Here is a 12377-nt window from a genome sequence, read left to right as displayed (position 1 = left end):
CCCCCCCCCCCCCCGCAGCGCCCAACTCCGCCCTCACCATGGACGCGTCGATCTGAGCCAGTAGGCGAGGGTCGTTCTGCTCCACCGCCTCCAGGCACTGTAGCATGGCCGTCACATGCGCATCGCTGAGCAGGAAGGCACCGTCTGGGGACAGAGAAGCGGCCATGGTGACGCCTTCAGCCTCCGGCAGGGCCGCGGGGGAGAGGAGCCCAGGGCAAGTGAAAGGGAGATAGGTAAAAAGGAGCACGGACACACAGGTCACCCGTGTGGGGAGGGACGGGGACAATAGAGAAGCCGAGGGCGCGCAGTGGAGCAAGAGGCCATGGGAGGAGACTTCCGAGTGGGACCCCGCTCCCCTCCCCGCCCACTGCATCTGCCTGGAAAACCACGCGCAAACGCCCAGCGCCCGGCTGCTCCGTGAGCGTCGGAGGAGACGCGAGATCTGCGTCGGGGTGGTCTGTGCGTCTGAGTGCAGGGGCCCCGGACTCGAGTCTGAGTGTGCTCTTCAAGCACCGAGAGGAGGACTGAGGCTGGAGGCGCCCACAGAGGGGTGGTGCCGCAGAGGGCAGGGAGAAAGTAGACGCAGCGCTGGGGACAGCGACCCACCTGTGTAGAATTTCCGGATGTACTGCCTGTCCCCCAGCAGAGGCCGCAGCTGGGCAGAGAGGCAGTGACACTGCAAGCTGTGCTGCAGCCACAGCTCGGCGACAGCACGCTGGCTCACACCTGCGGCATTGCTCTGGCCGTCCTCATGCAAGCTGATGAACTGGGACCAAAGAGGCGCAGTCAGAACACACAGAGGGAGGCCCAGCAACCCACGAACCCACCGGCAGGGAAGGGAAAGCAGGCAAAGTATTGTCCTGCTGGGCATGGTGGTGCACATGTCAAATCCCAGTACTTGGGAGGCTGAGGCAGGAGGACTGCTGTGAGTTCGAGACCAGCCTGGGCTACACTGCAAGACTTTGTCTTCAAAAAACAAACAAAAAACAGAAGCAGGGGAGGGGAAGGGAGAAAGAGAGGGGATCCTGAAGTTGGGAAATGAAGAGCAGACTAATAGCTTCACAGAGAGCAGCTAAGCAGTTAACTGACATGCAGTATCAGGACAAACTGCCACATCTGTCTCTTTATGCTCTATCTCCAAAGAGGCAACTGTTTTGGGACCCTTAGAGGAAAGCTGAACTTGGCTTCTTGGCTTTTCTCTCAGACTCCTCTATTTCAGCAGCCTCTAGGAAGGAATTCAACAAAAACCAGAGGGGAAGCACCTAGGAGAAAGGTATGAACGACTCTCCACCCAAACCACTGGAGCTCTGCTTTTTGGCCCTACCCACAGTCTCATCTACTTGGAACCTCTCCCTCCTTTGGCGTTCGAACAGCAAGTCTCTGAGGCCAGGACTAATGCAACAAAATGTATGGAGGGTGATTTCAGGCAGGTTGAAAGAGGAAAAGACTACCCCAATGTATTTTAGAAAAAGAAGTTTGGGGGAGAGTTACTGGGAAAAATATAAGTGAGGATGACACAGAAAATAATGGGTTCTACTATTAGGGTTTGGGTCCCTGATCATTTAGAAAAAAAATCATCCACTTTTTTTGTTTTTTTTGAGACACGGTTTCCTATGTAGCCCAGGATGGCCTTGAGGCGGTGATCCTCCTGCTTCAGCCCCCTTGAATACTGGAGAAAAAAGTTACTTTTCCAGGTGTCATCTTAGCACTGGGGGTATATGTGAAACAAGACTAGCCATATACTGACAAGAATTGAAGAAGGTGGTGGTAAAGCCAGCACTCAGGAGGCTGTGGCAGGAAGATCACAAGTTCAAAGCCAGCCTGGGCTACATAGTAAGAACCTGTCTCAAAAAAATTTTTTTAAAAAGAAAAAAGCAGGAGTAATTTATATTTTGGAGTTAGTTTCATTACAGACTCTTCTATATATATATTTTTAAATTTCCATAACATAAAGCTGGCAGTGATTGTTCTGAAACCAGCCCGTGTACCTCAGCCAAATCACCTAACTTCCTTGAGCTCAGTTTCTCTGGCTAGAAACCAGAGGTCTCATCTTGAATGAGGGACAGGATGGCAGGGAGCTTCCGTGGCAGCCGAAGCAGTCAGGGACGCAGGTGGCTCTGTCCGATCCTGGCCTCTGGAAAGCTCGCACTGCTTCTCAAAGCCTCTTCCACACCAGTTCCCAGCGCGTCAGTCCCGCCTCCCCTGCTGCTCTAGGGGATCTTTGGCTTTTTATTCCGGTGCCCTACACACAGTTCCTCCCCAGAAGGGCCTGGAACGATGGCTCCGCCCACACCCGGCACCCACACACCCAGTGCTTCTCCCGCTCACCTTCTCCACGTGGAGTGCGGAGTGGGGGCTGAGCCAGCGGATGTCCTTCACAAACTGCCAGTAATCTGCCTGCCGGCAGCAGAGCTGCGAGACAGTGGGAAAGCACACACGGTGAGCCGAGCCGCTGGGGACGGGATCCAGCTTACTGCTGACCTCCAAAGGCAGAAAAAGAGCAGAACCTTCCTCGCCTCCTCGACATAAGCTCTGGGAGCAAAGCAACACACACACACATTCACCCTTTTAAAGATTAACTGTTAAGATTCTCTCAAGTTTTTTGTGTGGTACTGAGGATGGAACCCAGGGCCTTGCCAAGTATTCTCCCACTGAGCTACACCCCTAACCCTTTTTAAATTTTTATTCTAAGACAGGGTCTTAAGTTGCCCATGTAGACTGGGAATCTGCAATCTTCCTGCCTGAGCCTCCCAAGGAGTTGGGATCACAGGCCTGTGCCATGGCACCTGTTGTTAATAATTCTTTTGAACATTCAAGTGCTACAGAAGGTGTACAGTGAATTATCTGTTTTCTACTCCTTTCTCTCCAATTCCTTAAAAGGTTTTCCTAGAAGGGAATTCTTTTTTTTTTATTTTATTTTATTGAGTTTATTGGTACATTTTAGGGATACAGTACAGTTACATTCATTGTTGGGATCATGTACCTTTACATGGCAAGTCTTGATTCTCATTTTTTCCCCTTAACTCTGCCCCTAGAGGGGAATTCTTAAAACTGGTGAAGAGTTATTCATTAAAAACCAGAAACAAATGTCTTCTGTGTCCACTGGAAGCAGTAAGGACACACTTGTTTTTCTCAAACTACCCATGCCACAAAAGGGAAAGGGCTGCATTTAGAGTCAGAGAAATTCTTGGACTCATGATGGCCTTACTCATGATGGAAAAGCCCAAAACATGAAAATAAAATGCGTCTATAGTGAAAACCTAGTTGTTGCTTTTTTGGGAATCCTTCCTGAGATTACTGGACAGAAGTTAAAACTGAAATCTATTCTTAAAAATACAGAACACAAGTCTGAAGAGACAAACCAATCAAAGGAACAAAATAAACATCCCAGAAAGAGACTTCAACATAAACCAGAACTCAATAGATGATACAAATACATCCAGAATTAATGACGGGGCAGTAATGAACAATTAGATGCCAACAAACGGGAAAACCGAGAACATAAATTTACGGACATATATAACCTACCAAAACTGAACTGTGAAGGTAACAGACCAACAATGAGCAACAACATCAAATCAATAAATGACTAAAGAGTGTCCAACAAAGAAAAGTCCCAAACCAGATGGCTTTGCTGCTGATTCCAAACTCATTCTACGAGGCCAGTATTACCCTGACATCAAAGACAAATAAGGACACACACAGAAAAGAAAACTATACATCAGTATCCCTGATGGATGTAGATGCAAAAATTCTCAACAAAGTATTAGCAAGCTAATCCACAAGATTACACACCCTGATCAAGTGGGATTTATCCCAGGGAAGCAAAGATGGTTCAACATTCACAAATTAAATAACATTACAGATCACATCAGAATGAGAGACAAAAACACTACAATCATCTCAACAGGGACAGAAAAAGGCACACATTTTAAATCTCTTTATAGGGCTGGGGAAGTAGTTCAATGGTAGAACACTTTTCTATAAGGCCCTGGGTTCTAAAAGAGCCAGCACTAACAAAAACTTCCTACATAAAATTGAAAAAAACAAGGGCCAGGGAGGTAGCTCAGTGGCACAGCACCTGCCTGGCAAAAGCAAGAGGTCCTGAGTTTGAATGCCGGTACCAAAAATAAATAAATCAATTAAATTAAAAAACAGTATGAATGTTAGCATTTTTATAAAATATTTTAAAATATGTAAAAAACTTGAGAATTTATCAGAAGGGGAATGATTAAAGGTATATCCATGACGCATGTAATATATGCACACCAAAAATGACGCCACAGACTGGTGAAGAGTAGATGGCTTCCCAACTCTCCTGACTAGGAAAGAAGCAGTCAAGTTGGGTATAGATTATTCTCTAGAATAACCAGGCACTTTTATTGCCACCAGTAAAGTTGAGGCATACTAAGAATCAGTCATTTTGTGTTCTCAAGCCTATTTCTGATACTTGTGCTTATTATAATTTCATGTTTAGAGCTGGGGATTTAGCTCAGTGGTTCCACCACCTACCTCACAAGTATAACATCCTGAGTTCGAGCCCCAGTATCAAAAAAAAAAAAAAAATTACATGTGTAGAATAACGATTAGGCACACTGATGAAATAAATGATATATTCATATATACTAAGTAGTATATTTTCAAAAAGCCCTTTCTATAACAGTAGTCACTATAAAGATATAAAATTAGGTGGAGGCAAGACAATTTTTAGATGTCAGAAACAAAAACTCTAAAAATGTAGATTTTATATTCATATCACAGGATCTTTAAATTGTTGGTCCACACCCATAATCCCAGAACTCAGGAGACAAACAGGAGGATCACCATAAATTCAAGACCAGCCTGGGCTACACATTGAGTTCGAGGCCAGCCTAAAACCTGTAGGGACACTCTGTCTCAAAAAAAAAAAATTTTTTTTAACGACATGGTCATAATGGTAAAGATTTCCAAAGGCCTTAAGTGATTAAACAAGAAAGCACAGCTCATTTTCAGTAACACACCCCTGTAAAAACACACATGGATCCGGCCAATGTGAGTCACTGCACCCTCCCCCAGAAAGGACAAAACATTCAGAATAGCTTCCTGATGACAAAGCAGCCTGGCCGTTCAAAAGAGCCTTCATCTTTAGGAAGGAAAGGGCAAAACAAGTCATCAACACTGACTTCATGTTTCAGATCTCTACAAGGCAGAACACAGCAGCAGTGAAACTGGCAGGGATCATCTGTCTCAGATGCTCCGCACCAGAGCCTCGCTCGCTACACTCATGTGTGTACGTGTGACAGACTGGCCTGCTTTGCTCTGCTGCTGCTTCTTTTTTTGTTTTTTTGGTACTGGGGATCGAACTCAGGACCTTCCACTTGTGAGGCAGGCAGTGGAACCACTGAGCTAAATCCCCGGCTTCTGATTATAACACAACTGCTCTCTGTAGTGACTACACTGATTACTTTTGATTGTGATGCTCCGCTGCTTTCACAGACATTATCACTTGTAGTATTTTACACCAAGATGTGTTAACAGGGTTTTGCATTTAACAAGCATTTTTTTCATTTGAGACTCTCACTGACTTTACTAGTTCATCAAGACACATTTTCTTTTTCTGGTATTCGTGATGAAAGTGTCTTGAAGAATGTATGGTCAGGTGATGACTACAGATGACAATGCAAAATTAGTAATGAGAAGCTGGGTATGGAGGCACACACCTGTAATTAGAAGGCTGAGACAGGAGGGTCGCTAGGACTTTAAGGCCAGCCTGGGCTACACAGTGATCTACAGAGGAAGAAAGACCATGTCTCAAAAAAACAAAGAAACAGAACAAAACAAAAATTCGAGGAGAGCCAGGCATGGTTGTGCATGCTTATAATCCTAGCATTCTGGGAGACTAAGGCAAAAGGAATGCAGATTTAAGTCCAGCCTAGGCAACTTAGTAACTTAAAGAGACCCTGTGTCAAAATAAAATACAAAAAAGGGCTGAAGCTATGGCTCTGTGCAAAGTTCAACCCTTATAACATGAAAAAAAAAAAAAAATCCAAGAGAAAGAAATTCCAGGCAAAGAAACTAAAGAGTGGTCACAGAAGTAGGACATTGCCCCCGGGACCTAAGGTGTCATACAAGTCAAGCTATAATAGTGGCCAACAGTATCACACAGAAGATATGCTCAAAGGAGAAGTCACATCCCCTAACAGCTAAGATCAACAACTATGCCTTCTAATGCTTTTCGTGTATTATATAGGATTCTCGTGACAACCCTATGATATGGGCACTAGTTTTACCTCTTTCTTTCACAAATGAGGGAAAGGAGGGAAAGGAGTTATGGGACTTATCTAACTGCATAATTAATGACAAAGCTGAAAAGAGGACATGACACTGTGTGTGCTGGGGCATGCCTGTAATTCCAGTATTCCAAGAGGCTGAGGCAGGAAGACAGAAAGTTTGAGCCCAGCCTGAGCAATTTAGCACCCTAATGAGACCTTACCTCAAATTTAAAAAAAATGGCTGAGATGTAGCTCAGTGCAAAGCTCCCGTTTAATCCCCGTACCACTAAACAAAGAAATAAATAAATGTTCAGTGTGACTCAAAAGTCCATAACAACAATTACTGTCATTTCATTTCTCAAAATGAAATAACACCTGAGCACTAAGTCTAGTCCAAAGACTTTTGCAAAGTCTATTCTGCAATGCTGCCTCCAAATTCCTAGAAAGTGTTTTTAAATGGATGATCATTAAGAATTCAGCTCTTCTGGGGCCAGGGATTTAACTCACCTGACCTGCAAGTGCAAGGTCCTGAGTTCGATCCTCAGTACCAAAAAAAAAAAAAAAAAGAATTCAGCTCTTCTTCTCTTCTTTTGGCCTGGAACCGCCATCTTCCGGTAATTTGCCAACATGATGAGCACAAAGGGAAAGAGGAGGGAAATCCAATATATGTTCTCTAAGCCTTTTAGAAATCACGAAGTTGTTCCTTTGGCCAACATGGGAATCTACCAAGGGGGTGATACTGTGACATCAAGGAAATGGGTACTGTTCAAAAGCAAATGCCACACAAATGCTACCACGGCAAAACTGGAAGAGTCTGCAGTGTTCCCCAGCGTGCTGCTGCACTGTTGTAAACAAGCAAGTTAAGGGCAAGATACTTGCCAAGAGGATGAATGCGCATCTGAGCATATATGCCACACAAATGCTACCACGGCAAAACTGGAAGAGTCTGCAGTGTTCCCCAGCGTGCTGCTGGCACTGTTGTAAACAAGCAAGTTAAGGGCAAGATACTTGCCAAGAGGATGAATGCGCATACTGAGCATATTAAACAGAGTCGAGATGGCTTCCTGAAACAGGTCCAGGAAAATGAGCAGAAAAGGAAGGAAGCCAAGGAGAAAGGGACGCGGATTCAACCGAAGCGCCAGGCCGTGCCCGCCAGAGAAGCACACTTTGTGAGAACCGGTGGGAGGGAGCCTGAGTTGTTGGAACCTGTTCCCTAGGAATTCACGGCATAAGCAGGGGACGCAGCTCGGCCGTGCAGCACCTAATTAGAGGCTGAGTGCCCTGCGCCCCAAAATTAAAACTAAAAAATCATCCCGTGCTCTAAGGGTGGTTTTCTTAAGGGAACAGGTGTGTGGTGGCTTTACCTCAGAGAAACAAATATTTGGAGCAGATTCTCATTATACCCAGTTAATTGCGTCAGGTCTTTACTCTTCAGGTTTTTCTGGCTGAAAGATGTAAGGTATTATGCAGATGTGTACCCAAATGGCCACATATTTATGAGATATTTACATTGGCTTGATGATCCTTCACATCACCTTCAAAATAAATGGAAGTCAGTACATGGCATTTCAATACATCGTTTAAAGCAAAGAGGGCCTCATCTTCAGAGCTTGCTGTGAAGCTACGCATGATGCACACACCAGTAACCTCAGCACTCAGGAGGCTGAGGCAGATCACTAGAGTTTGAGGCCAGCCTGGGCCAAATAGCGGGTGCAATTTCAGCCTGGGGTACATAGTAAGTGCAGCCTGAACTACATAGGGCAACCCTATACCAAAAAAAAAAAAAAAAAGACTTACTCTGAATAGGAAAAAAGCTAGCTAACCTAAGCTAACTGAATTTTGAAAACATCCAACAGGAACACTGAGGGTTTTGTTGTTTTTATTTTGTTTGCTTGTTTTTTGCTATAGTACAGATTGAACCTAAGGTCTTTGCACTGCCCTCCATATCTGGCCTGATTTTTTATTTTATATTTTGAGACACTGTCTTATCTAATTGCTATTGTCCAGGCTGGGCTGGAACCTGCAATCTTCCTGCCTCAGGTTCCAGGATGCTGGGATTATGAACATGTGCTAGCATCCCCAGCTTTGTTTGTTGTTTTTGTTTTTGTTTGGCACAGGGTCTCCCTACATAGTCCAGGCTGGCCTTCAACACGCAGTCTCCTGCCTCAGCTTCTGGGAGTCCTGGGACTTCAGGTGTGTACCATCATGAGAAACACTGACTACGAGCCAAGAATAATTCTGATTTTTTTTTTTAAAAAAAGAAGAAAGAAACAAAAGAAAAGAAAAACGAGGCTCAGGGGAAAGGAGTTCCAGTGTTTGAGAGTACAAGCTAGGTGTGTACTTGAAAGGTTTGATTTTTTTGATTTAAAAAAAAAATGATATCAAATCCCACCAACTCACTTGATAATTCTGAGGTACCTACATTATTTAAAATACTGCAAATGCAGTAGCTACCAAACATAAAGAAAAACCAGTAAGTAATACTGGATTGCACTCATTTTCATAACTCAAAGTCTTACAATTCTTACTTACAATTCTTGAGGAGGATAAAGAAAAAGAAAATCTACAGCAATAAAGTTTATACTGAAAAAGCTACAGTTAAAACTACCCTTCACAAACACAAACCAGCTGTCTACACAGTAATGCTCAAAGGGTATTCAAAGGATAAATGGCCATATTTTGCAACTATTTCTCAGATGTGTGCTAGGGTGCGCGTATGAGGAAAATCCCAATGACTCTACCGCTATCTATTAAGTACTCTGCTAATTTTGTTTCCTTGCCTTCACCATTTGTTTACACTTCTGTACTGTGAGAGTTTTTATATGTATTTTGAGAGTGAATTCTTGGTAAACCTGCAAAGAAAGTATTTCATTCTTCCATCCTATTAGTAATTTAAAGTAAAAATGGTAGTAAATTTAAACTTAAGAAACAGATAAAAAGTCCAATTCAAAGAGAATCAGAGGAAGGAATCGTGATTTTGCACACAGAACAAAAACACACATTAATTCTATTACACCAAGCTCACCAAGCCTAAGTAATTCATAATCATTCTATTACACTGGTTTTAAGGCAAAAGGATTTCAAAAAGAAAAGACAGTCATTATAATGGAGTCCACAGAGTGTCAGCTTCTGATTCAGTGTAAACATTTCCTGAGTAACGGCTAGAGATATAGCTCAGTGGCACCGTGCCTGCCTGGTAAGCACAAGGTCCTGAGTTCAATTCCCAGTAACAGAAAGAAAAAAAAAATTCCTGGAAGTCAGATACTTACTGAAACACTTTGGCCTTGGCTCTTTTTCTTCCTTTATTCTACCTATGGGGGGGCGCTGTTTTTAAACCAAAACATATTCAAGGGGGAAAAAGAATCTTTACTGTGTTGGGCAGAAGAGGCTGAGAGCCACAGAAAGTCACATGACAGCTCTAGAAGCTGACAGGAAAGGAAGAGACAGAAAAAGTGCCTCCAGGAGTGCAGGCCTGCAGACAGTTTGCTTTCAGCCTAGTGAAACTTAATTCAGAATTCTGACCTTAAAAACTATCATATATTTGTGTTGTGCAAAGCCATTAAGTTTGTAATCATTTGTTAGGTGAGGAAACAAACTGATCTAACTTCTTGTTGCTGATTTGCTGTCAGACCCAGCATTTATTCATTGTATAGACATCTATGATATCAGACACCAAGTGAAATGTTCTGGATTAAAAATAAAAAGATGAGCCAGGCGTGGTGGTGCACGCCTATAATCCCAGCACTTGGAATGCTGAGGCAGGAGGATCGCTTCAAATTCAAGGCTAGACTGAACTGTACAGCAAGACCCTGCTGCAAAAAAAACAAGTTTTGTACTAAGTCTCAGCGCTGCCCCCAAGAGCTCACAGACTGGCGAGTGTCATTGTCTCTCCGCCTTCCGACTGGACACAACTATTTCCTCCCAACAAGTGTTGCACCAATGAGGCGAAAAGAAGACCCGTGAATACCTGGTCATGGATGAGCCCGTGGTAGAGAATGCACTGCATGTCCCGGCAAAGCCGCTCCAGGCCACCATATTTGGACCAGACGTTGGGGCTGTTGGCTGACACCAAGCCCTCCACAGTGGTCTTCAAATTGCCTAGCAGCTGCCAGTGCTCCCGCCTGCAATTACAGCATAGTTGGTTAACTTTATGATACCTGATCTTGGTCGTATCAGTGGAAGTCTGAGTCAAGAAGTCTCCTGACCATGTGCTAATATGGTCCCATTACAGTTTCATCTGCGAGAGGATTAAAGTTGTACAGAACACTAAAGTTAAAACAAACCAAAACTCACATTTACATAGTACGTTATGCTTTGCAAGTTATTTCATCTACTACCTTATTCATTCTTCACATAGGTAGTCTACAACTGTTTTGGGGATTATGACACATCAGAACCAGAAAGCTTTTGTTTTGTTTCATTCTTTTATTTATTTATTTGGTACCAGGGATAGAACTCAGGATCTTGTGCTTGTGAATTTTGTTTTGTTTTAGAGACAGAGTCTCACTATGTAGCCCAGGCTGGCCTAGAACTCATAGCAATCCTCCTGCCTCAGCCTCCTGAGTGCTGGGATTATAGGCATGTACCATTATAAATGGCTTAGAACCAGAAAGTTTTTACTAAAGAAAAAAAGCCAAAATACCACTTTATTCACTCTGTTTCCAAGCACTAAGAACATGATAAGGAAGGACAGAAAGTGTTTTTATATACTCACAACTATTATGGATAAGAATATAGATTATCCATGATTTTTTTAACTCTTTTTTTTTTGGTACCAGGGATCTAACTTGGAACCTTGCACTGGCAAAGGCAGGCAGCGAAACCACTGAGCTAAATCTCTGGCCTAATCCATGATTTTTTAAAGCCAAAACTGAGATAAAAATGTTTTAAGTTTGCACTAACCCCCTTTGGGTAAAATTCCAGAGAAGTCGGCTACCAATTCTTTGCCTAGAACACTGATGACAAACCTTTTAAAGGTGCCCAAAGTACACCCCGAACCCCACTTCTTTACTGCAAATGCCAATGATGCCATTAAACCTGAATACTTACTGGCCATGCAAAAGCTTGGAGGAGTTGCGGCTGGTAACATGGCCGCCTAGGGCCAACTACTCCTTCAGAGCACCCGCATGGCCCGGATGTGCACTGTTACCAACGCTCAGTGGCGGGTGACACTGCAGCGACTTTGGCTCGAGTGCCACGAGAGGGCTCTGCGTGCCCACTGCTGCACACATCCCACAGTTTCTCCTCTTCTTCACTGTCTGACGTACTTTAGTGAAAAGTACGAACACTGCTGCCAGAGGTGATCGTCAAGGTTCCTCTCAAATCATTTTCCAACATTTTCTCAGCATTAAGTTTCCAACCCAAGAAAAACAAAAGCCAACTGCAACTAAATGAATGGGCTGGAGAACTGAATCAAATAGGAAGAGGAAAACGTGTGCAAATGAAGTATCTGTCACACTCCACCTCACAGACCCTCACTGTTACTCACACACTCTCATTTTCCTTTTATTTCTTAATAGGCTACTATTCTTTCTTCTTTTCAGTGGACATCATAGGAAACGGCAATAATTTCTTCAGGAAACTTTTACCACAGTAATTTAGGTTATGTAAATACCAGGGGAAGGGGTCTCAAATTAGATTTTTTCTCCTTGTTGGTGGTACTGTGGATCCAACCCAGGAGCGCTCTACCACTGAATTATACCCCTAGCCCCTTTTATTCTGAGACAATGTCTCACTAAATTGCCCAGGCTGGCCTCAAATTTGAAGTCCTTCTGACTCAGCTTCTTGAGTAGCTGGATACAGGCATATACCACTGTGCCCCGCTAGAATCCTTTCTTATCAAAACTCAAAACTACTCTTTCGTACATTTTCTGAGCTATTTTAAGAAAGGGGATGAGTGAAGCCAGGCATGGCGGTGCACACCTGTAATCCCAGCACTCAGGAGGCTGAGGCAGGAGGATCACTGTAAGTCTGAGGCCAGCCTGGGCTACATAGTGAGTTGAAGGTCAGTCTGAACTACATAGACTCCGTCTCAAAAAAAAAAAAAAAGTAGATGGGTGAAGTAAAGGTAGACAATAAAACCCATAAATAAAATTAATGATAGATACGGCACAGCAGTGTCATCTA

General features: G+C 43.6%; 1 protein-coding gene and 1 pseudogene across 8 annotated transcripts in view; one reads left to right on the top strand and one right to left on the bottom strand.

Moving 5' to 3' along the window:
• Positions 1-12377, bottom strand: part of Rubcn (rubicon autophagy regulator) — a 66848-nt gene that overhangs the window by 22414 nt on the left and 32057 nt on the right. For 5 of the 8 annotated variants that reach the window (XM_010623973.3, XM_010623976.2, XM_010623977.2 and 2 more), the window contains exons 2-5: positions 10219-10372; positions 2329-2532; positions 607-766; positions 38-144 (exon numbers count right to left, since the gene is read on the bottom strand). In XM_010623973.3, the coding sequence (XP_010622275.1) occupies positions 38-144; positions 607-766; positions 2329-2532; positions 10219-10372 (625 nt within the window). The remainder of the gene's footprint in view (positions 1-37; positions 145-606; positions 767-2328; positions 2533-10218; positions 10373-12377) is intronic. The other 3 variants (XM_010623978.2, XM_010623979.3, XM_010623980.3) reach the window with 1 other exon arrangement.
• Positions 6876-7483, top strand: LOC117285718 (annotated as a pseudogene).

Source organism: Fukomys damarensis, unplaced genomic scaffold, assembly GCF_012274545.1.
Source record: "Fukomys damarensis isolate Sample0158 unplaced genomic scaffold, DMR_v1.0_HiC HiC_scaffold_12, whole genome shotgun sequence".
Taxonomy (NCBI): Eukaryota; Metazoa; Chordata; class Mammalia; order Rodentia; family Bathyergidae; genus Fukomys; species Fukomys damarensis.
This window is presented reverse-complemented; position numbering and strand designations above follow the sequence as displayed.